The sequence below is a fragment of the Rana temporaria genome, chromosome 8, assembly GCF_905171775.1.
Source record: "Rana temporaria chromosome 8, aRanTem1.1, whole genome shotgun sequence".
Classification (NCBI taxonomy): Eukaryota; Metazoa; Chordata; class Amphibia; order Anura; family Ranidae; genus Rana; species Rana temporaria.
Genome location: NC_053496.1, coordinates 65507832 through 65534390, shown reverse-complemented (window position 1 = coordinate 65534390; position 26559 = coordinate 65507832). Strand labels below are relative to the sequence as shown.

At 42.5% G+C, this 26559-nt stretch overlaps 1 protein-coding gene across 1 annotated transcript in view; it reads left to right on the top strand.

Annotated features, from left to right (window-relative positions):
* Window positions 1-26559, top strand: part of FBXW4 (F-box and WD repeat domain containing 4) — a 247251-nt gene that overhangs the window by 22370 nt on the left and 198322 nt on the right. Inside the window, exon 2 of the mRNA XM_040361932.1 lies at window positions 23884-23979. Coding sequence (XP_040217866.1) covers window positions 23884-23979 — 96 coding nt within the window. The remainder of the gene's footprint in view (window positions 1-23883; window positions 23980-26559) is intronic.

Sequence of the window (26559 nt, the reverse complement as noted above, 5' to 3'; positions counted from 1 at the left end):
ATACAAAAGTAAAACTTGGCTCCGCCTCTTACACAATGCCGGCTGTCATTAAAGTTACATTAGTTGCTTTGTTCTCATGCAGTCCCAGCTTTATCCAGTGATAACCCCAGCATTTTAGGAATCATTTTTTTCCATCAGAAATGGATATATCAGCATTTTGGGGAAAATCTAATGGCCAAATGCTCCCTCCCTCTTCTACAAAACTGTGCATTGTCTGTGCTTTAGGAGACAGACAGTTCTCTCCCACTAGCAATTCTCTCCCACTAGCTGACCGGCTTTCTGTAATAAACCCCCCTTCGGTTCCAGTAAATGACGCCCCCCAAGGTTCCAGGGTCGGCAAGGAATGGACCCGATCTACTCGTAACTTGCACGCAGTCTATGAGTCTATCAGTCTATGAGTAGATTGCAATCGACAAATTTAGAAAGTCTGCCTCAAAAGAATCTCAAGATGATCTTAGAAAATATGTTTATTGTTCTGTGAGCCCAGGTTTGAATTTTTACAAGGAAAAATTATGCGAATGTAATTCAACAAATAATTTTTCCTTCCTGTAGTCCACACACTTTCTGTAACATTCATTCAGAGCCTGCATTGCCTAAATGCAAAAAGCTAACAAATTACATATGAGTGGTGCTTCTGGTTTAAACAGCTTAACTACTCAAGCAGATTACTTCTGAAACAATTTGTAAGTCCCCTAGGGCTTTTCTTTTTTAAATGGATCAATTAGACATGTTCTAAGTAGTGCTACAGTGAAAGAGAGATCAGTGTAGAACTTAATCTTTTTTTTTTCTCTCTCTAAAATGGGGCCATTACCTACACAACAGTGGAAGCTTCAGGTTATAGAGATCAGGGATATTTCCCCTTTATCACACATAGCGCAACGCTTCCTAGCGTTGGGGAATCCAAGGCTACTTTCACATGTTTTTGGCTGTGGTTTTGAAATACTGCAATACATACCTTATTTACTGCTCATCTTATGCTGGCAGTCATCATTTGTTAAATAATTTGTAAATATTGGACATTTAGGTTGACACCATCCCTTCAAGAAACTTGTGATTTTGAAAGCTGTGTTGTCGAAAAAAAAATTTAATGTCACCTTTTTAAAGTGGTTCTAAAGCCTAAGGCTGGGTTCACACTATTGCGAATTTGATACAGGTTTTCTCCGCATCCAATGCACATGTCAGGAGATTGTGACCGCATCTTGGATTGGAGCCGGTTCACACATCTCCAGAGCGGCTCCGGTGCGAATTGCACATGAGTCCTGTGCGTCTTCTTGTCTGTTTCAGGTCCGGATTCAGCCAAAAATTCTGAATTAAATCTGACCTGAAACGGTGATAAGGAATGCACCGAACCCCTGCTGCGAGCCGAGGCTTATTTTTCCCTTAAAGTAAGTTTCACCGAAATTTATTTTTTTAAGTCAGCAGCTACAAATAGTGCAAGCCGCACTATTTGTAGCTGACTTTTAATATATGGACACTTACCTGTCCTGGGTGCCCGCGATGTCAGGTCCCAAAGACGATTTGTCCCTCGGGCTCTCAGGTCCTGCCGCTGCCATCTTCGGTAAGCGAATCAGGAAGTGAAGCCTTGCGCGAGTCGCGCTGCGCGATCCAACTGGTCCTTACTGTCTTCTGGGACCTGTGTGTCAGAGTAGGCACCTGACGTGGCGTTGGTCACAGTAATCTATGCCCGGAAGTGGGAGCAAATACTTGTATTACACAGGTATCTGCTCCCTCCTCCCCCCTGAAAGGTGCCAAATGTGACACCGGAGGGGGGGAGGATTCCAAAAAGCGGAAGTTCCATTTTTGGCTGGAACTCCACTTTAATGCATTCTTTGCAGTAAGGTAAAAAAAATTCTGTGTCACAGAGCCCCCCCCCCCCCCCAGCTCCCCCTTATGCTTACCTAAGCCCATTCCCATTCCAGCGCCGTGCGACTTTCTATGGGGGGCACTTGTCAAAGAGGAGGAGCTGGAAATTCTGGCAGGAGGTCCGAGAACTGGAGGATTAGCTCTGTGCAAAACGACTGTAGAGAGCAGGTAAGTGTATTTAAAAAAAAAAAAAGAAACAAAGATTTAACATAGGGAGAAAAAACTGCGCTTGTCAAAAACGTTCTAAATATATATATGCTTCAAGGCAGCAGAAGAAATGTGATAAGCATATAAAGTCCAATATAAAAGTAAACTGCGCCAAGTAGGAAACCAGATATCAGGCTGGTAAAAAGCAATGATAATAGATAATATGAATAAAAGCACATTCAGTCCAATAAAAAGTTCGTAGCAGCACCACCATGTGTCAGCAAAACTTCAGTGTGAACACATCACCACCAAACTGAAAGCCGCTTACCAGAACCACCCAAACATTAGGCATGTAGACAGATTCTATTCAATGGGCTCCACATCAGATTAGCATCAGACTGGGGAGGGATCCAGGGAGCAGATCTCAAATTGCACCACATCGATGATTGAACATATCCTCGGTATATAAATAAAAACGGACCATAGCGTGATACCGTACGAAATATTTAATAAAAATGCATAAGACATGTACTTACAAACATCTCATGATTAAAAGCGTGTATGTATGCCGGCCGGAAATAGGAGCCCTTCCTCCTTCAGATGGAACGCAGTGACGTCAGTGTGCGCCTTCCCAGACAACGTTTCGTCATTAACAGACGTTCTCAATCCCCAGAGTAGGGGCTCTTGTACTTGGTTTTTGAAAAGCATTGCAATGCAGAACATTACAAAAGAATGAATCTGCTGCAGCTTTGGGGTACTTTGAGATACATTTTTACTGTTTCATAAGTTAAACCTGTTCAAATAAATCTTATTATACTCCAAAGCTGGAATAAATGCAGGCTTATGTGTATTGCTTTGCATGGCATTCAATTGCTTTAAGTTTCTTCAAAATGTAAAGCCCATATAGACAAAGGGGATATTTCCGAAAGGCAAATCCACTTTGCACTACAAGTGCAAAGTGCACTTGGAAGTGCAATCGCTGTAAATCTGAGGGGTAGATCAGAAATTAGGGGAAACTCTGCTGATTTTATTATCCAATCATGTTCAAGCTAAAATGCTGTTTTTTATTTTCCTTGCATGTCCCCCTCAGATTTACAGCGACTGCACTTCCAAGTTCACTTCCAGTGCAATTTCAAGTGTACTTTGCACTTGTAGTGCAAAGTGGATTTACCTTTACTAAATAACCCCCATTACACCTTGTTCAGTACATATACAGTATAGCAACAGATAGGGGCCAGCGCTCTGTTTCTTCTGTCCTCAGGGCCTTATGCCGCGTACACACGACCGTTTTTCATGACGGAAAAAATGCAATTTTTTTAATTGGTCGTTAAAAACTGTCGTGTGTAGGCTCCAGAGCATTTTTCACATCGCCGTTTTTCTCGTCATGAAAAACGGTCGTGTGTACGCTTTAACGAAGGGGAAAAAAACGTGCATGCTCAGAAGCAAGTTATGAGACGGAAAATTAGCATAATCAGCCCAAAGGGTGGCGCCATTCGAATGGAACTTCCCCTTAGTGTCGTCGTACGTGTTGTACGTCACCGAGCTTTGCTCAAGACTTTTTTATCATGATCGTGTGTATGCAAGGCAGGCTTGAGAGGAATCACATAGAGAAAAACTTTGTTTTTTTCCCTGACATGAAAAACGGTTGTGTGTACGGGAAGGGAATTGGGTGTAGCTTTTATGAATAGGCGCACTGACTTCTATGGTGTGATGCACTTTGCCTGATGTTTCCTAGCCTTCTCTATAATAAAACGATTGAAACATATCATACAGGTAACCACAGACTTTATTTCTGCAGATTTACCTCTTCGACAATGTGTTGTTCATAGCACCACACAATAAAAATAAAAGCTTTGACCTACATGACTGCTTTTACTAGATAGTAGAAAATAATATGTATGGCTTTTCTCGTATGCAGTATTGGTGACTAGTGAAATCTTCCAGCTCAGGTGCAACAGTTCAGTATTAATGGCAGCATATGGTGTTCATCAAAGTTTAAAACAAATCACTTTAAAATTGATACAGGTAGAATTTTCTTCCTTTTGATTGTTGTATTTTTTTCCACAAAGTTATTTCAGTTTGGTCATGATCAACAGATGCCATAGCAATTCTCAGCAAGTCCAAGCAGATTATTAAAGAATTACCTAATTGTGTTTCTGTTGGAGGGCTCTACAGCAGATTGCAGCAGGGTAACTTTATTAGGCAGTGCATGCTAGATGAATGGATATGTTGGCCTGTTATTTCGCAAGCCACAAAACTTTATTTTTCTCTTGAGAGTATGTTGCCTGTGACGGACTTTGTTGATAATCCCCCTAGAGACTCATTCACTAAACAACACCAGCGGTCTAGTGCATGTTATTACCATTCAGTTGATAATGCAGTGCTTGGAAGATGTATTAAAGGTAAACCGACCCTAGTTCTATTCTCTGTTTTAATGCATTGGAAATTGTAAGGGATGTATAATTTGCATTTAGCCTTTACAAAAGTGTTACAACCCGAGCACAAGAAAAAGCTGACCGTTTAAATGAAGATTCCTGAGCAATTCAGTGGAAAATCATTTACCAACCTCACCATATATGGGGCACAGGAACATGACCTTAACACTAAACCAAATAATTAGCCTTTAACACCAACTCTGGGCCAGAAGTGATTAAAAAAAAACAAAAAAAAAAAAACACAATTTTTACAAGGCATCAGAAACCTCCCTGCCCCCCGGCCCAATCTGTCCCTACCTCCTGGCGGGTTCAGCAGCGGCCGGAAGCTCCGCCTCCACCTCTACAATTCATCTGCAGCAGGCAGCGCTGTATACAAAAGACTGTGATCCTTTACCAGCCCGGCCCGCTCACCCTGCCAGCTTGGGGACACTGACCGGGGAAATTCCCTCCCATTCTATCACATACATCAGGCAAATTAGACGTCTGCGAGGCCCCTAAAAGCGCGAGGCCTTTGCCTAATTAGAGAGCCGCCTCTGCTCTGGGCACAAAAGCTTTTATTTTAATATATTTCTCAAGAGCCACAAAGGATATAAATAATTTTTTGCAAACCTCAATATTACCTTTGAAAGGTAGTGTTCACTTTGTCACTGTACTGTGTATAGCCTGTGCAGAGAGCAGAGCTGTAGGATGTATTCAGCAGGCTCCTCCCACTACAGGCTGCTTGCACAAAATGACAGGAAGGGGAGGATACCAGACCAGTCATCTTGTACAAGGAGCGAGAAGCACATTTAACACTGTATTACTGCACAGATCTGTAATCAATACAAAAAGCACACCAAGATTCAAGTAAAAATACACCGCCTCTTGTATTTAGACAATATTTCCTTATCCCGCTTTAAAGTAGTTGTAAAGGATCAATTTTCTTTTAAAATAACAAACATGTTATACTTACCTCCACGATGCAACTCGTTTTGCACAAAGTGGCCCCGATCCTGGTCTTCTGGGGTCCCTCAGCGGCTGTCTCGGCTCCTCCCCGCATCAGCTAACCCCTTTCATGGGAAGCCCTCTCCCAAGGGGGTTAGCTTGTGGGCGCGCTCCCGTGATACAACCGGTGGCTATAGCCGCCCACTGTATCACTCGGCCCGGCGCACCGCGCCATTGGTTTGATTGACAGCAGTGAGAGAAAATGGCTGCGCTGCTATCAATCATCCAATGAATGTGTACACACTATATTCAAGCACTATTTCACTATTTTATGGTGTAGTAGGGATGCACAACAGTTTCTACACAGCGCCCTCTATATTCACTATAATTGCCATTGGGAGTGTATAACACTTTTTTAAGGGGAGCGGCAGTTTTTTAATTGTAATTTGCTAAACATTTATATATTTAGATTTGGCGCAGAGTCATTTTTCATTCATTCACTGCAAGTAAACAGGGGGGGGGGCTGGGGGGCCGGCAAACATCAGATGTTTTTTCACCTTAATGCATTAAGGTGAAAAAACATAAACCTTTACAACCCCTTTGAAGTGAAACAAAATTCTACTGTCTAAGCTTTTGCTATAATATACAAGTATCTACAGCATACTTGCACATTATGGCATGCTTACCTGTCAGTGTGCTTTCCTCCAAAAGTGACATGACCAGCCCCCCCCGGCACTAATGCACCCGCTGCCACTACAATCTCCCTTGGTGCTTCTTCTGGGTCCTGCAATGCTCCCCTTTGCCATGTGCCCTTCAGTGTACATTTGGAAACTCAGAGGATTCGTTCCACAACCATTTATTTATAAGTCCTTCCGTTTATAGTCCATAGAAAAAGATTATAGTAATGTAATGGGTTGTGTAACCATAAAATGTCCATCCACACATGGAAGCCTCCACATGGGGATTAGACGCAAAATCCAGCAGGAGTGATAATTAAATGGCAATGTGGTAGCAATATTGAACAATCCCTGTAAGGGACAATACACAGAGGGTCCAAAAGGCAAAGTCCAGCCGCATAAAAAAGATACAGTTCATAAACAGTCTGATCCAACTGATGAAAAAATATGAAATTGAGAATAAACAGTTCAGAAGAGGGAGGCCGAACTGTTTATTCTCAATTTCATATTTTTTCATCAGTTGGATCAGACTGTTTATGAACTGTATCTTTTTTATGCGGCTGGACTTTGCCTTTTGGACCCTCTGTGTATTGTCACTTACAGGGATTGTTCAATATTGCTACCACATTGCCATTGAATTATCACTTCCACTTTGGCTGCCTTGCCAATTAGATTTATATATTTTGTGTATATATATTTATTTTTCCACAGCGCAAATATTTTCACTTGTTTTTATATCACTTTTGGTCTATTGAGGTAGACCCTCTTTGTATTTGCAGCAGTATCCCTGTCACTCCCCCTTTCCTTTCCCTTCCTTCACCTAAGACAGCGCAGGAGTTCACTTTATCTAAAATCCAGCAGGAGCTACAGAGTAGAACAGAGAAGAGGGGCGCCTCTAGGTATAGCAATATGGTTACATTTAATGAAGGTACAACATTTTGCAACTCTCATGGTTGATGATTAAAAGAGACACATCTAAGTATGCAGGCATCTGGGGTAAAGCTGTCCACATAGACTGCCCTCCTCATCGCCGGCTCTCGCCGCTATCAGTTTGCAATCGTGACTGGGAAGACTACCCTGCAGTAGAGCGATCTGAAAGTGAGGCTTGAACTGCTTGTGGAGCGCGGCGTGGAAGGAACGACATCAATGGCGGTGAGGAGGATGGTCTATGTGGACAGCTTTACCCCGGATGCCCACATACTTAGATGAACCTGATTTAATCATCAACCATGTGAGTTTCTAAATGTTGTACCTACATTTAGAAGCGCCTCTCTTCTATTTTATACTCCGTTGTGACATGACGCTACTCTTATATTAAGACATCGCTTGTATATCAAGTCATAATTTTTTACAAAAAAATTGCAAAACGCTCTTAAACCAAGTTACTCTCAAACTAAGGTTTTACTGTAGTGGTGTTGCGCTCCAAATATATTATATGGTGCCAGAGGTGACACAAAGTTTATGTGTAATATAAAGTGAAGTAATTTATGAACTCATAATGAGTGAACGGTACATGAAGTTAATACCATATAAATATAAAATTATATATAACAAAACATGCAATTAAATTACATAAAAGTCCATATAAAGTGCAAAGCAAATGTGCAAATACTGTTCGAAATAAATATAAATATAAATCTACAATGAGTGAAAGGGTACTGGTCCATAAAATGTGTGTGTCAACAGAGTGACACTGTGACTTCAGTGCTTGAAATCTTCGATGTGTTTCACACCAGTGGGTGTGCTAACTTCTTACCTTACTGCTGTAAGGTAATCGACAAAATCAAGTAAGGATAAGGTGATCATACACAGGGAAATCCCTTCAGCGTTTACTTCCTGGTGGTTCCTTTTAAAATACAGCCTGGATCTTGCTTCCTATATGTTCCTCACAATGTAGGGTCAGCAAGAGATCATCTCAGGTAAAACCATATAAGTCATGGAGGAGAAAGAAGGAAGATGCTTCCATAGTGTAGTATATATTAAGAGTGTTTATTTTAAACAAAGCAAAAATGTAAAATAACTCACATTTAAAATTGGTGAAAAGGCACATAAACAAACGAGCAGCGAGCTTGTGGGCCTGGACGTCACTTCTGGTGTCTGTCTGTTCTGTTTTGCTAGAAAATTAATCAGAACCCCCAAACATTATATATTTTTTTTAGCAGACACCCTAGGGAATAAAATGGCGGTCATTGCAACTTTTTTTCTCACACGGTATTTGCGCAATAATTTTTCAAACGCCTTTTTTTGGGAAAAAAAACAGTTTCAAGAATTAAAAAATAACAAAACAGTAAAGTTAGGCCAATTTTTTTGTACAATGTGAAAGAGGATGTTACGGCGAGTAAATAGATACCTAACATGTCACGCTTTAAAATTGCGCACACTCATGGAATGGCGCCAAACTTCGGTACTTAAAAATCTCCATAGGTGACGCTTTAACATTTTTTACAGGTTACTATTTTCGAGTTTCAGAGGAGGTCTAGTGCTAGAATTGTTGCACGTGCTCTAACGCACGCAACCATACCTCATATGTGGGGTTTGAACAGCGTTTACATATGTGGACGGGACCTGCATGCGTGTTCGCTTCTTCACGCGAGATAACGCATTTTTTTTATCACTTTTATTCCTATTACAAGCAATGTAAACATTCCTTGTAATAGGAATCAGTGTGACAGGTCCTCTTTATGGAGAGATGTGGGGTCAATAAGACCCCACATCTCTCCTCCAGGCTTACAAGCATGAAATTGGTGAAAAAAATCACAGATCACATGCCGACAGCCGTGATTGCGGCTTTGTTTACTTCCGGGTACCGGGCGTGATGTCATAACGTCGTGCCCGGGCCTCCGACGGTCATAGATATGACTGCTGACCATCTGGTCACCAGTCATCTCTATGCTTTCCAGCAGCGCCGACCGATTCGCTCTCCGGGCCCCCGATGGCACAGGAGAGCCCGGAGAAGCACCGGATGGCGGCGGGAGGGGGGGACGTCCCCTCCCGCTGCCTCTAAGAACGATCAAGCGGCGGAATCGCCGCTTTGATCATCCTTATGGTGCAGAGAATCGACGGCTGAAGACGGCGATATCTGAATGATGCCTGTAGCTGCAGGCATCATTCAGATATCACCACACAAGTCCGAGGACGTCCCAGGGACGTCCTCGGTGGTCAAGAGGTTAATAAATACATTTATTCTGTATTAACTTCATGTACCGTTTACTCATTCTAAATCCATACATTTCTTCACTTTATGTTACACATATACTTTGTGTCACCTCTGGCATGGTATAATTTATTTGGAGTGCAACACCACTATATTGCTTTTTTTACATACATACCTGTGGGCAGTGTTTGACCCATATGGTGCCTGCTGCACCAAAGCCCCTCATTTTGCCTCATAGTAGCGCGGGAATATCCATTCAATACATGTTTACCCAGTGGTGTATTTCATGTCTGTGCTGCCCTAGGCCTGACTAAACTCATGCACCCCCGAATTTAAATATAACTCACCCCTTCCGGTTTAGGCCACACCCCTTCCTGTTTAAGACCCATATGTAAACCACTTCTTAGAGCTCCACCCTTTCCTCTCTGTACATTAAAAGTGGATACCAAGTGCCTACTCTTATTTTTTGTATATCAGTGCTGCCTTATCAGTGCAGTCTCATCAGTGGCCATCAGTGCGGCTTTATCAGTGGCCACCGTTGCAGCCTATCGGTGCAGCATATCAGTGGCTATCAGTCCCACTGATTGTAACCATAGGATTATTTCACTTATTTGTATAAAGACTAGGAAGTTCCTAGTCATTATACAAATAAGTGAAATAATCAGTGGCAGCAAATACAAGTTCAATAAGATAGAAGTGCAAGGTGACAAGGATCATGAAGGATGTTTAAATAAATGAAACTAATTATATTGAAATTATGCCATACCTGACTTTGGGCTTCCCTCCTCTCTTCTCCGCGCTATTGACACAGAGCCTAGGACAGGAGTAAGTTGCATTTTGTAACTTCATCCCAAGGATGCCACTGAGGAGGGTGGGCACAGCATTAAGCTGCAGTGCCAGACTGCCAGTGCTACACTTAGTTGTATTAAGTCCAAATATTGCCTGTAAGTGAGTATAGGGTTTTTACGCCCTTAATTAATTGGTTTAAGCAGCTGCCCCTACCTAATTTATTTCACCTAGGTGAGATAATGATTTGAGAGAGGATGGAAGTAGGAATGGAACTAGCTTTTAAAAGTGCAGTGCTGATATTGTGGATAGTGTTACAGGCACCTATGCTTAATATGTGAAAAACACAGTACCAAATATCAGATACAGGTAAAATGGTGCATATTAATAAAATCCTAATATTGAAATCCTAGTGTTGGAAATAAAAGAAAAATGTTGGTAATATCCGAAATATATATATATATAAAATTAGCAATGCGATTATTAGTAAATTAGATTAAATAAGCAGCTGCGATATGAAACGCAGTCCCAAGTGATCCAAATAAAATGGTGCACCTTAACCACTTAAGACCCGGACCTTTAGGCAGCTAAAGGACCCGGACAGTTTTTGCGATTTGGCACTGCGTCGCTTTAACTGACAATTGCTCGGCCGTGCGACGTGGCTCCCAAACAAAATTGGTGTCCCTTTTCCCCAAAAATAGAGCTTTCTTTAGGTAGTATTTGATCACCTCTGCTGTTTTTATTTATTTTTTGCGCTATAAACAAAAATAAATCAGACAATTTTGAAAAAAATTCTATATTTTTTACTTTTTTCTATAATAAATATCCCCCAAAAATATATAAAACATTCTTTTTTTTTCCTCAGTTTAGGCCGATACGTATTCTTCTACCTATTTTTGGTAAAAAAAATCGCAATAAGCGTTTATCGATTGGTTTGCGCAAAATTTATAGCGTTTACAAAAAAGGGGATAGTTTTATTGCATTTTTATCATTTTTTTTTTTTTTTTTTTTACTACTAATGGCGGCGATCAGCGATTTTTTTTTCGTAACTGCGACATTATGGCGGACACTTCGGACAATTTTGACACATTTTTGGGACCATTGTCATTTTCACAGCAAAAATTGCATTTAAAATGCATTTTTTACTGTGAAAATGACAGTTGCAGTTTGGGAGTTAACCACAAGGAGGCACTGAAGGGGTTATGTGTGACCTCATGTGTGTTTACAACTGTAGGAGGGTTTGGCTGTAGGTGTGACGTCATCGATTGTGATTCCTTATAAAAGGGAACACACGATCGATGACAGCGCCACAGTGAAGAACGGGGAAGCTGTGTTTACACACAGCTCTCCCCGTTCTTCAGCCCTGGGGACCGATCGCGGGACTTCAGCAGTGATCGGGTCCACGAGTCCCGCGGCCACGGTCACGGCTGGGCTTAAAGAGACATGTACATGTACGTGGATGTGCCATTCTGCCGACGTATCGTCGGTAGGGGGTCCTTAAGTGGTTAATAAAATCCTTGTGCTACAAATGCTAGTGATATCCACTCCAAAGGTGTAAAAGATAACAAAGAAAAAAATATATAAATAAGTGCCAGTAAAAGTAAAAAAATAAAAATATTTAAATATATTAGAAAAATATAAATATTAGAAAAAGTGCTTTGTGCTGTTGTGAACATCTAGTTCTGTGCTTCACACAGTGATCCACTCCAATCTGTGCTCCTATATGGACCGCACTCACCAGATTTATACCCCCTCTTGGGGTTTTCAGCGTTCACAGTGTGTGCCACTGTGCAGCACTCTGGCAAAGGCACGTCCTGCTGTGATCCTGGTGGTGCTCTCAGTAGTTATCTCATATACAGGAAATAAGAAAGGGATCCCAAAATAGTGTAGTACCGTTTAAAAATCCAGCTTTTATTGGTACAAAACAAATGGGTACTCACAATTTTGTTATATCAACAGAGCATTACTTTAGCATGCAGAGAAACGGAAGTGTTGTGGCGTTCTGTTGGATCGCTTGACCGGTTTCGTCGACCTGGCGTCGAATAGGATAGTTTAAGTAGGTCTTTTTTATTTTTATCGAAAGCCCATGGCGTGTGGAACACACTCAAAAAACTTCACCCGGTGGCAAAAAAATGTGCACAACATAAAGGAGTGACACAAAAACATGCAGCGGGTACACTAGCCCTCTAAAATCAGAGGGCCCTGCCCTGAATCCCCCCGGGGCGTTAGGCTCCTGACAGGGAACAGGGTACTTTACACTATGGTCCGTCCAGCCGAAGCCAGACAGACCCCTTTCTCTGGAGGGTCTGCCGAAACAGACCCGCCCAAGTACTCGGTGAGGCTCCCCCGAAGGGAGACCCCATGAGAGAGGGCGAACTAAGCCAGAAGGCCATGTCCACCCCCTCCCAAGACTTTCAGGACAGGCCCGAGAACCAGTTTAAGTAGGTCTTCATATTACATAATTATGGTAAGTCTAACATTGATTGTACGTTCAGGTTGTGACCTGTGAGGTGAACCTAAAACAGGTCACAAATATGCTTGTTGTTTGACATTTTGTCCGTTTTGAATTCATCTGGCCAATATTGCAGTCCTTTAAGTCTTGGTCACCTAGTATGAAACTCTTCAAGCACCTGCTTGGTGGAACAGCATCTGATGGGGACAAATGAAGAAAAATATGATGGGGACAAGATCTTGCTAGCAACATTTAGGGTAATACACATTGTGTGCTTTTGCTAAGGGGGCCATTAATCTTAGTACACCCTTTTACCTCCTGCATCGATTGGTATTCATAAATATTGTATGCTGAGTGCCCTCATTTAATGCCTCATAGCATAGGATAGTATTGCATAAGATTCCAGTCACTGTGACACTCAGTCAGTTGCTGTTTCTGAAGCTGTGAGCCTTCATTACAGTTCCTTCCTGCAGCTGGAACCTTGATCTCACAAGGGATATTGCATTTCTTCATCTACAGCGGCCAAGTTGCACAGGAAATCCTAAATTTGAAGACTCCCCTCACCTCTTGTTTATTTCAATATTTGTTTAATATAAGGAAGTTGCCTACCTAGGGAGAAAAGTATACCACTTGTCGTCTAGCTATCCGAAACAAAACAAAAATACAAGCAGTAACCATCTTTAAAGCGGTAGTTCACCCTGACCCACATGATGTTACCATCGAGACAGGCATTGTAGCGCGAGCTACAGTATGCCTGTCCCGATTTTTTTAACCCCGTACTCACCTCGTAGTCGTCCATCGTAGATTCCGGCTCCCGCGGGGAATGGGCGTGCCTATGGAGAGGGAGGATGATTGACGGCCGGCCCTGGCACGTCACTCTCCCCGAAGACAGCCGGAGTAGGTCTCGGCTCTTCACGGCGCGTGCGCACAGGCTATGCGCACGCGTCGTGAAGACCAAGCCTATTTCGGCTATTTCCGGAGAAGCGTGACGCGCCAGAGCCGGCCGTCAATCATCCTCCGTCTCCAGAGGCACGCCCATTCCCCGGTATCTTCGATGGACGACTACAAGGTGAGTATGGGGGGAAAAAATTCGGGACAGGCATACTGTAGCTCGCGCTACAGTGCCTGATTTAAAGGTAAAAGAAAAAAAAAATTTTTTTTTCCTGTCGATAGGGTGAACCCCCGCTTTAACAGCTTTAAAGAGTAACTCCACTTTTGTTATGGAAAATAACATTCCCCTCCTAGTGTTCAATGTACACTGCAAGGATTTTAACAACATTTGTTGCAGATTCCTACCTTTTTGTTACTTGAAGAAATCAATGTGTGTTTGTCTGTGTCCATGTGTTAAGTGAATCTAATGGAAGTGGTTTTAATAATTATCAATCAGCTGCTGCACCTGCAGGGCTCTAATGAGGAAGATTTCAGGGTACGCATCCCTGAAGATGTGATTTCCTATTGGGATTATCTCACCAAAAGTTCAATTTTTGTTGCAGGGGATGCCTGAAATCTGACTTTTATCTTAGTGTAGACTTCTGGGAAAATCAGTGAGCCAATCACACAAGCAGGAAATTTATGTTTCTGGGGGGCGTTCTGTACACATTCTGTGTACCGAACACCTCCAGGTAGCCATATTGCAATGCATTTACAGAAAATTACAGTGCTACAGATTGAAAACATTCAATTACAATATGACTATGTTACCCTCTAACCACTTGCTGACCGGGCCATAGCTGAATGACGTCTACAGCGCGATCGGCTTATTCTGGCGCGCACCCGGGAACGTCTGTATGCTGTACACACCGATCAGTACAGCGTCCGAGGAGAGAGGGATACTGCAGCAATACTTGCCCGTGCCTCATTCATGCCCATCTGTGCCTCAATTATGCCCATCTGTGCCTCATCTGTGCCTCATCCATGACTCATCTGTGCCTCATCCATTACTCATCTGTGCCTCATTCATGCCCATCTGTAACTCATTCATGCCCATCTGTGCCTCATTCATGCCCATCTGTGCCTCATCCATCTGTGCCACAAAAGTGCTCATCCGTGCCTGATCCATGCCTCTTTCGTGCCTGATCCATGCCTCTTTCGTGCCTGATCCATGTGTTGGACACATTCAGATTTTTGACTGATGGTGTGTAGGCAAGACTGATGAAAGTCAGCTTCATCGGATATCCAATGAAAAAATACATCGGATTAGATTCCATCAGATATCCGATCGTGTATATAGGGCTTAAGTATCCACTTATTGATTAAGTCATGAGCTAGCCATCAAAAATATATAGTATAATCTTTACCAGATTTTCTTTTTAAGAGGCTGTCATTAAGAATTGACATATCCGCTAGGCTGGAAAAGTGTTTAAAGGGGTTGTAAATGTTCATTTTTTTTTTTTTTTTTCTAAGTGTATTTTGTGCGTGTACTCGAGAGAGAAGCCGGACTGCAGGAGTTGGGAGTAGGCAGGCCTCCCCCAGAGGCAATCCCCCAGAGGCAATCCGAACCTCTAGCTGCAGAGGTGAATGACTTGTCAGTGCAGTGCCAATCGCGTCAAGCCACCGCAGCTCCTTTTTTTATTTTCTAAATAGGTTCCTTTAAGCTAGTGCATTGTTTGTTCACTTACCTTTTCCTTCGATTTCCCTTCTCAGGCCTGGTTCACACTGGTATGATTTGAAATGCGATTTGAGATGTCAAACAAGCTCACATCGAACATTTGTTGCCAGAAATTCTGACCGTGTGTAGGCGGCATAAGACCTCTTTCACACTGAAGACTGCCCTGTGCTAGCGGCAAAGCGCTGCTTATTTTAGCGATGCTATACTGGCACTGTGTGGGGGCGGGAGCGGGGTGCTTTATGTCCTACAAGTGCACTGCTCCAGTGCGAAAGCACTCAGGCTCTCACACTGGGGAGTCATGAGAGGCAGTTTACAGGGGTGCTTTACAGGCGCTATTTGTATCGCTAAAATGCCTGTAAAGTGCCTTCAGACTGAAAGGGGTCTTAGTCTTTGAGTGATTGTGTTGCAAATAAAAATCACTCTGTTTAAAAAGAAATGTGCTGTGGAGTTAATTTAAATCAAGTCTATTTAAATCATGATTTAAATCACTAGTAAAAAGGCTTGATTTAAATCAACTCGATTTAAATCATAATTTTTAAAGAGCAACTATCATCTCTGTCCCGCAGCGGCTCCTCCTCTGACTCGCTGTTGACTCACCGACAGTCCAATTCAGTTTAATGAGAAGGCTGGTGATGCAGCAGTGACACAGCAGGGTAAGGGATGTGTCGGCAGCAGGTGAGTGGATGCCCACTAACAGGCGCTGCCATGACATGTTCTCTTTAAATGTAAGGACTTATTCTTGCTGGTAATTAGAATGTTTAATATTTGCAAACAAAATTAAGGTTTTCTATTTAGAATAATAAGCTGTCAGGTTAGTAAAACAGCAATATCAGAACTGATTTTAATTTAATAGGTTGATCACACAAAGTTGGAGAACTACTCAAATTATTTTATTTAATTAAAACAATAACATTATATTACATATTCTTGTCTTTGCTTAGACATCAATGTTTAGTAACTTAAGTGCCTAAACAAAATCTCTTTGAAAAAACAAACAGAATAACTTAAACTGAATAGATCAGCTGGGTCCACTTCAAAGATGGTTCTTTGATCACCGCACGTCTTCTCATGATGTTGATTCATTCGGGCCGCCGGGCCTTGCATATCTTTGTTGCATTGCTTGCATTTTGTATGTATACCTGCTTTACGCATAGGTAGAGGAACTTCATTAAAATATTCCCAAACTGGGTGTCTTTTACGGCCTCATTGATTTTTATCAACAATGATTTGCCGAAAGAAATCAACAGTGTTAACCTCCATATTTATCTCAGGAAAAGTTTCCATCCAGAAAAACAAACAAGACGCCTCTGAGTGCAGAAGTATAAAACTTTTAATATCCCCTAAAGGGGTTAAAAACACTTACAAGATAGTGGATGAAACAGGCATGTAGCAGGTAAGTGCATCCAGGAGATGTTCCAGTGGCAGGGAAGTCCCAGTCTGTGATGGTAAAGCTTCCAGGGAAGCCCACGAGATAACAGCCGACTTGTGCTGTGAATATTCAGAGGACACAATAATGCTGAAGCCTGGGGATGACGTCAGAGGAAGCGAGACAGAAACCAGCATGGAACACAAACAGGAAGTGGACAGGAAGTGTGTCATAGACGTGGGGCGCGTTTCGGAACAGCTTATGGGTTTCTTCTTCAGCCAGTCATGCCTCTATGACACACTTCCTGTCCACTTCCTGTTTGTGTTGCATGCTGGTTTCTGTCTCGCTTCCTCTGACAGCATCCACCAGGCTCCAGCTTTATTGTGTCCTCTGAACATTCACAGCACAAGTCGGCTGTTATCTCGTGGACTTCCCTGGAAGCTTTACCATCACAGACTGAGACTGTCCTGCCACTGGAACATCTCCTTGACGCACTTACCTGCTACATGCCTGTTTCATCCACTAGCTTGTAAGTGTTTTTAACCCCTTTAGGGGATATTAAAAGCTTCATACTTCTGCACTTAGAGGAGCCTTGTTTGTTTTTCTGTTTCCATTAGCGATTGCTTGTCTCCCTGGGTGCTGCCTGAAGTGTGTGAAGATTTGCTACCCTCTCCAACACAGACTTTATCTGTCAGGATTCAAATGCTTGGAGCGCCCTGGATATACACATTTTTCTACTCTTTCCATCCATATGTTGAAATTGCACTTTTGAATATAGAGGCTACATTGGATTGTAGCAGGAGGACTAAAACTCCATGACAGTTAAAAACAATGGCAAGTACTATAAGTACATTTTCTAGGAAATGTATCCTTTCACAATCCATGTAAGTAAAAAAAAAAAAAAACTTCCTCTCTTTTCGGCATGTGTCCTGTGCAAGAAATGGGCAATAAGTGCTCTGCTCCTGTATGGCCAAAATAAGTTCACTCTGCTTTTGTGTCCTTTAGATATTTCTATAAAAAGGGAAAATAAGCATAAATGTTTCGCTGCGCCATGGTTGGGCTGTGAAGAGGAGATTAGCATGATGTGTGGTCTGTTTCTGTGCTATGGCATGTTCTGTTTGGGTAACCAATTTGCATGAATGCTGAAAGCATTTTTTCCCCAATTACTTCTTCAGCCTGCAATTGTTACTTTCTGATACATTTTGGCATTGATATGCCATTGGGGACATTACGCTCCATTGACTTTGTTTTTTCACTGTGTTTCCAGAGTACTAGCCATAAAGTTCAGTACAAGTGCAGTTATTGATATATAGGTGGGGGAGCATATTGCACATATATTGTATTTAATGTCACAAGGGAACTGAACTATTCTTTGGGACATGTCTGCCTGTTTCTGCTGGGAACCAGCACAATTATTACTTTTCTTTTTTTTTTCCTTCTTTTTAATTTCTGGAATCCTTTCTTAGTAGAGCAGTTGCAAGACCTCTAAATTATTCTCTGGTCTAGCTTTGCTGATCATAGGCCAACTGCCGACGAAGATTTAAATGATCGAAAAGCTCGCTTTTTTGTTTTGTTTAAAACAGGTCAGATGCCCAGGAATGCAGTCAAATTATAATGGTCTCCAAGTGCCGGAAGATGTAAAGGGAGAGAGAGAGGAGAGAAAAATGAGCCCTGAGCTTTGAAAGAGGGCTGGGAAAATGGAGATTTAGGCAGGCCCCGAGGCCAGGTTAGAGATTCCTACATGTATTAACAGCTAGGTGTGATGTTTATATACACGAGGCTAATCGTTTCTTGCGTGGCCTCTCCTTTTAAAACAATAACTAATGGGCTGGGAGCCAGTCTTACCCAAGGATCTGCCATTTTCTCACTTTTTTTTCCCACATCAGATTCTTCATATCTTAATAATTTACTGATATGTTAACTGATTCTTTTGTTTTGTTATGTATGTGATTGGATCTAGAACTGGCTGGGTTATTGTTTGGTTGTAATATAGATCTAGCATTCTCAAATGTATAAATTTGGGTGCATTGGTAGGTACTCTAAATTGAACCACACAGCTGTTACTGTTAGATGAAAAATGTAAGCAGACCCATTATTGATGAAAAAAAATAAAACAGCAGAATGTAGCAGGCCTGTGCCCGAAAGAAATGGGCTGTGTGCACTGCACGACATGTTTTTTTTTTTTTTTTTTTATTGTTTTTATTGGTTTTCTGCAGTTACAATCAGCAAGGAAAAAGGCACAGTAATTGGTACAATACCTGCATAGAATGACATAGAATTCAAACAGCCCTTATCAATAAACCTTTTCCCCTCCCTGAGATTGAGTACCCCGGTCCCTCAACGGAGGGACAATATGCTTCAGGGTGTCCCATTTGGACCAAACATGGCCTCCTGTCGTAGATACACGACAAACAGTGGAAATAACAGTTAGATACCGAACAGACCTTTCACCACCATCACACACACCCACTCACATCCACGCATCCATACAGACCTCCCTACCCGCCCCACCCACGCCCAGACCGCACACCGCCCTACCACCCCCAACCACCCAGCGATTACCAGAACCACCCAGAACCCCCTGCACGACATGGTTAGTGATCACTACTATGCCATCTGGTAGATCTTTGCTTGGAGGACTCTTCTTGTTACTTTCCCTTTCCCACTAACATAAACCTGTATGCTCAGTGGACCTGATCCATTGAGGTTTTAAGGAGCTCATATCCTACCTGCACATTTTACATCTTCACAAATGTCTTCCATCAGCTTTACAATTTTCGGTGTGTGTTTTCCTTTTTTGTAACTTGGAATTAGTGGCTTTTGTTCTCATTAAAACTGTACACAATTGCTTGGTCTGCTTGAGAATTAAGAAGCAGTCTTGGCAAAGTTTGGAGTTTATAGTGACTTGCAGTGGCCTGATGTGCAAGCGTACTGCCTACATATGTGAGTACCGTATATACTCGAGTATAAGCCGACCCGAATATAAGCCAAGGCACCTAATTTTACCACAAAAAAATGGGAAAACGTATTGACTGGAGTATAAGCCTAGAGTGTCCATCTGCATGCCTCACTGTACCTCACTGTGCCCATGCCTTACTGTGCCCATGCCTCACTGTGTCCATGACTAGACTTACGTTTAACATGGAAGTATATAAAAGGGGTGCCCGGCTTTGAAAAATCGGTGCTCCCGGGGCCGTAGATCACCCGGACAACAAACTTTGCACACTTTTAGAGGAAGTGGGGCTATATGTGTGCCAAGTTTGGGGTCCAGGGGACCTACGGCCGGCCGGTACCGGGTCCCCAAAGTCCAGGAGATCAGGCACAAAAAGGTGACTCGAGTATAAGCCGAGGGGGGCATTTTCAGCACAATTTTATTATTATTTTGTAATAAATTAATTTTGGATAATGCACTAGGCCAGTGCGCCCTTTGTTTTTAGTTTCTATAATACCTGAACTAAATTTATTTTCCCTCGAGAAAGGACAATTAAGAGGAAATATAATTAACTTGTAAAAAGACATAATTTGTCAATATAATGATCTTGGTACAAAGTTTTTCACTTGAAGGCTAACTCCAGCTTCAGCAACATGTTAAACCTATATTGAAGAAGTAATATGTAACATGTTGCTAAGCAACGTCCACCCCCCTGAGTACCTCCCTATGTGACAGCTGGTGGATATTCTTTTCCTCCACAGCAGTTGTCACTTTTGAAATTGGCACAACAGATCTGTGAATGAATGTACTTCAAGCCCCATCTGCCACCACACTCATCGGACTTGTAGTTCTCAATTGAACATGAGTGCATTGATTGCTACACTTGTAGTCCATTGACACCTCTTCCAGCCCTCTAACTGAAAGTCCCATACAGAGGTATGGCTATTGAGCTGGAGAAAAAGTTCACTATGTCCGTTCCCAGTCGATGCTTCTTACAGGGAAACGTGTTGGTTTGAGAGACATACTATTGACCTCTGTACACTGCCCTACCTACTATTGACCTCTGTACACTGCCCTACATACTATTGACCTCTGTACACTGCCCTACATACTATTGACCTCTGTACACTGCCCTACATGCTACTGATCTCTGTACACTGCTCTACATACTATCGACCTCTGTACACTGCCCTACATACTATTGACCTCTGTACACTGCCCTACATACTATTGACTTCTGTACACTGCCCTACATACTATTGACCTATGTACACTGCCCTACATGCTACTGATCTCTGTACACTGCTATACATGCTACTGACCTCTGTACACTGCCCTACATGCTACTGACCTCTGTACACTGCCCTATATGCTACTGAACTCTGTACACTGCCCTACATGCTACTAACCCCTGTACACTGCCCTACATGCTACTGACCTCTGTACAATGCCATACATGCTACTGAGCTCTGTACACTGCCCTATTTGCTACTGAGCTCTGTACACTGCCCTACATAGCACTGACCTCTGCACACTGCTCTACATATTACTGACCTCTGTACACTGGTCTACACAATTCTGACCTCTGTAGTACTGTACACCACCCTACATACTACTGACCTCTGCACACTGCTCTACATATTAATGACCTCTATACACTGCTCTACATACTACAGACCTCTGCACACTGCTCTACATATTATTGACCCCTGCACCCTGCTCAACACAATTCTGACCTCTGTACACCACCCTACATTCTACTGACCTCTGTACACTAACCAACATACTACTGACCTCTGTACACTGCCCTACATACTACTGACCTCTGTACACTGGCCACATATCACTCACCTCTGTACACTGCTCTACATACTACTGACTGTGACCTTGCACTGGGGCAAACTGGGGGGGGGGGGTGCCATGCCGATGCACTAGCCTGCAAGCATGCATTTTGTGGGGTGATACCATGTTTTACCGCACCAGGTGATGCCACTGCAGCCAAGATGACTGCATGGAGGATGACTGATCACTGAGAACTAGGAGGATATCTCTATAGCAGGGGTCGCCAAACTTTTCAAACAAAGGGCCAGTTTATTGTTCTTCAGCCTTTATAAGGGCCGGATTGTGGCTAGCGGGGAAGAAAGTGCCCCGGGCCCAGCATTGGTGAGAATAAATATGGCCTCCATTTTATTCTTGGACCCAGGCAGCACAATGTATTGGGCCAGCCTTGCATAGAATGTATTCAGATAAAAAAAATAACCTTCTGAATTTGTAATGACCGTGCTATTGCCAAATGAATTGCCCTATAGTAGAATTTTAAAAATCGCTCTGGTCCATAAGGGTCCATACAAAAATCGGAAGTGGTTAATATGTATAAAAAACTCCACTGTAAGTTGTTTACCTAGAGCAGGGTTTCTTAACCAAAGTTCCATGGAACCCTAGAATTCCTCCAGAGGTTGCTAGGGGTTCTTTGAGCAATGAGAAATTTCTTCCTCTAAGATAAGTTCTGGATACCATTGATCTTCGTAGCTATCTGTAAGGAGGTAATTCTTCCCAATGACCTCAAGTGTAAGGAGCATTCTTCCCACTGACCATCACACTAATTTAGCATTAGTTGTAGATATAGTAATTTTTAGCTGGGGTTCCCTGAGACCAGAATGTTATTTCAAGGGTTCCTCTGTGTTAAAAAGGTTAAGAGAGAGGCTGGTCTAGAGGATATCAAATTGCTCTTGGGGACCAGCAAGGAGTTATTTAACTTTTGGAGCTAATTGGGCCATGCTTTATAATGTTTTTTTTTTATTATTATTTTCTATGAAAAAAAAAAATTAGTTTAGGTTTCTGTGCATTTTTTTTTATAGTTTTATTTTGTCTTTAGTTTGAATTTAATGGCTTTTTTTTAACCTGATCAACTATGTACGAACAACACATTTGTTTTAATAAATTTCTACTGAAACTAAAACATGCAAGGAATGTTTTACTCTTGTTCCCTTAGTATTTACCTCAGGTGTGCATAATTTACAATAACACGTTGTGCAGTTATTGCAAATTATGTGCATACATTTTATGTTTTACATGGAATAATGCAAATGTCCCTGTAAATCTCAAAACTTGCTTCCATTACTTCTGGTACCAATGACTGATCCTGCTTTTTTTATTTGGGTGAAAAAGCACAGAACTAATAAGTACCATTTCAAATCATAAGAATAATTCTGTGAAGAGATCTAGAGAACATGCTTAAAGCGGAGGTTCACCCAAAAATCAACTTTTTGACATTAGCTGTAGCATACTGCTAACATCTGCAGTATGCTGTTTTTTTTTTTTTTTACTTGTACTTATCGTTATATGAGCCCTTGTTTTCCAGCTCCGAGCGGGGAATGGGCGTTTCTAAGCAAAGAGGAGTTGATTGACAGCTGCTAAGGCGCATCTTGGCCTCTGTTTATTCTTCAACTGCCATGATGCTGCACATGTGATCAGTTATGACACCAGCCATTGGATGGTTTGACAGTTTGGTTGAGAGCACAACCAATGTGACAGTTAGCATTCCCGGCATGCCAGGAATGTAACTGCTTTTTCAAACTGTTAAATTGATGGGTTTACTTCCGCTTTAAGGATGCTGGAAAGTTCATTTTGAGGGTGAACCTCCGCTTTAATAATTTTTAAATAACAGCCAAAAATCATTTTTTTTTTTTAAATTTATTGCAGAATCCATCAGTAAAAACTGTACACTTCTGTAGTGATTGGTACATTATTTATTGTGGATGTTCATGCACAGTATTGGTATTGTACAATCAGTCACTGAGGCATTATGTTATTATCTAGCAGTCATTGAGCTTAAGCCAATGATCCTGAGAAAACGCATGATTTTATTTACTCAATCGTAATTGACAACAAACACCTAGTTACCTTGGACCTTTTAAGCTGGGTACATACTGGTCGGGCGACATCGGCCGGTTAAAAAGAAAACGTCCGACACTCAGCCCGTGTGTATGTCATTCGGCCAGCTTCTGGCGGACATGCATGCTGGAAAACCAGCAGCAGACCGACTCCCAATGAGCACTCTCAGCCAATGGCAGAGAGTGCTGATCGGAGTGTTCTGGCGGTGGGGGGCATCCCCCTTCAGAACACAACAGCTCAATGGTGAAGATTGCTAAGATAATGTCGGATCATTGGTACAGCGTCTTTGACCGGAGCTGACAGTTTTTTTTTTTTGTGCATGAGAGAAAAAAACTTTTACTGTGTACCAGGCTTTACTCTAGTATGTGTGTGGGTAGTAATTTAATCTAAAGTTCTAGTACAAATGGTACAAGGAAATTCCATGATGCTTGTGAAATGAAAATGAAAAGTGCATAAAATAATGAAGCTTACAGGTTGTATGTCCATAGTATAGTTGTCATTGGTTGACTACATTATGTAGGTATGATTAAGTTATATTTAGCATTTAGATATATTCTACATTGAAAATATTGTTTACTTGTGATTTGTAAAGCAACTTAATATTTTTTCTATAATTTGAGGATTAATACAGATTTTTGTCTGCAGGATTACTGGAATACCTGTTAAGGAAAGAGTACGCATTTCTCAAAACTGGAAATATGGGCAATGCCAGTGCCATACAATGCTGAAATGGAAACGCAAGCAAGTGTTTTTACTTTTTTTATTTTATTTTAACATTTAAAGCCATATTAATAAAGTGTTCATAAGGGCAGAAACCCATAGCAACCAGTCAAAATGTATTGTTCCTAACTCCTAGCAGTACAGAATGGTTTCTAATTGGTTGTTGTCACTTTAGTGAGTAAGAATTTTTCATTTTCTTTGTAACATTTGGATAATTACCAATTATAGGTCAGAGCCGGTTCACACTGGGGCGACTCGTCAGGCGACTACGCCGCCTGACAAATCGCGTCCCATTCTATTCAATAGAACCTTTCTAATAGGAGTGACGCAAGTCACTCCGACTTAGAAAAAGGTTCTTGTACGACTTTGGGGGCGACTTGCATTGACTTCTATACAGAAGTCAGTTTGCAAGTCGCCTCTGAAGTCGTCTTCAGAACGCCTTGCCGAGTCGCCCCCAAAGTCGTGCCGCCCCAGTGTGAACCGGCTCTTCGTTTAACTTTATATTTGTTATGTTTTGTAAAAGAATCAGAACTAAAACACAACTACAGCCAAACACTTTTAATTTATTTTTATGATAGAGTGGGCGTTGGCCTCTTTAAAAAAATGTTTTATTATTGTCTTTGTCTCCTTTGTGGAAATGTTCTCTGTCTTCCTGTCTGGACAAACACATTTTTTAGTACAGTGAGGCATGGTTAGAACTTGACAGCTGCGTCCCTCTACAATCATCACAGGGACAGAAAGTGAAGAAAAATCTCCCTAATGGTGTAACATACAGAAATAAGAAACTTAAAGCGGTAGTGACCCGCATCCAAAATAAATAAATAAATCGGACCCCGGGCAGTTTAACTAGTTACAGACCGCCCGCCACAGTTGTACTGCTGCACGTTGGCTCCCCTGTCCACCGGCCACCCGTGATTGCTCCAGAGACAGGAAGAACAGGGATTTGCAGTAGGAGGAGAGACAGATCATCTGTTTCTAGTGATTAGGAACAGCGATCTCTCTACTCCTCCAGTCAGCCCAGCCCCCATACAGTTAGCAACACCTCCCAGGGAACACACTTAACCCCTTGATCGCCCCCTAGTGTTAACCTCCTTCCCTGCCAGTGACATTTATACAGTAATCAGTGGCTATTTTTAGCTCTGATCGCTGTATAAATGTCAGTGGTTCCAAAAAAGTGTCAAAAGTATCTGATCTGTCCGCCACAATGTCGCAGTCCCACTAAATATCGCCTATCACTGCCATTACTAGTAAAAAAAAAATGCCATAAATCTATTCCCTATTTTGTACACACTATGGCCCGGACTCACAAAGCACTTATGCCGACGTATCTCGAAATACGCTGCGTAAGTGTAAATATGCGCCGTCGTATCTATGTGCCATGCCCACAAAACTAGATATGCCTGAAAATAGGCTTCATCCGACCGACGTAACTTGCCTACACCGGCGTATCGTGGGCGCATATTTACGCTGGACGCATGTGGCGCTCCCATTGATTTTGTATTCAAATATGCAAATGAGGGAGATAAGGCGATTCACGAACGTACGTGCGCCTGGTGCAGGCTACGCGTGGTGCGCGTAAGTTCTACGTCCGGCCTAAAGTTATTCCCCATAAAGCAGGTGTAACTCGGCACCAGACGTGCACAGGTCAGCTGGACAGCAGCTGCAGCAGCACCGTTACGGACGAGCTGAGCAACTACACTTGCAGGACAACACATCTGTATGCCAACATGCCAGGCAGGGCCGCCATCAGGAATTATGGGGCCCCTTACACAGCTTCAGGCATGGGCCTGGGGGGGTGCTGCCGCGAATTGAGAAAGAAAAATATATATCAAAAAAGGAACTAAAAAGAATAAAAAAAGAAATTAAAAAATATCAAAAACATTTTTTTTTTCTAAAAAAATAAAAAAAAGGTGACTTGCCATCTGGGGTCCTGTGCTCACACACACCACATCCACTTCACATTGGTTTAGCCCAAGTCCACCATGCAGGACTTGGGAGCAGCAACGCCACGCCAAGGCCCCAATGGTGTTGCTGTCCATTCATACCACATTCACACGGTCGTGGGGATAACCTCTCCCTGACGACCCAAGGGGACACGCCTTGCTGGCAGGAATGTCACCCACATTCACACACCAGTCATACTGTAGCCTGCACTACTGACCGTGTGCAGTCACTACAAAAAAAATAAAAGGGATCATGCCATTGGCCGACATGGCATGCCCTTACTGGAGGACGGCACATACATCTATGCACGTCTCTCCAAAAAAAAAAAAGCTCATAATCTGAACAAAAAAAAAACACTCTTTTGCCCTGTCGTGGGCCAGGCCTGGTGCCACGGCTCCCGCTCCTTAGTTGTCTGGGGGGAGCCTCGGGTGGGGGGGTGGGGCATCAGGAGGAGGATCATCCCCTGGTCTGTCACTCCTGGCAGATGCTGGCTGCGTGCCCTCCAACGCAAGGGCAATGCGGGTGAGGACAGAGTTCGTCTGCGCCTGCATCCGCAGCTGGCGGGTGGTGGTGTGCCGCTGGTGGCGCCTGGTCTGCCTTCCCTCCGCCTCGATGGCAGCAGTGTTGGCCTGTATAGCCACTCCCAGGCTCTTCACC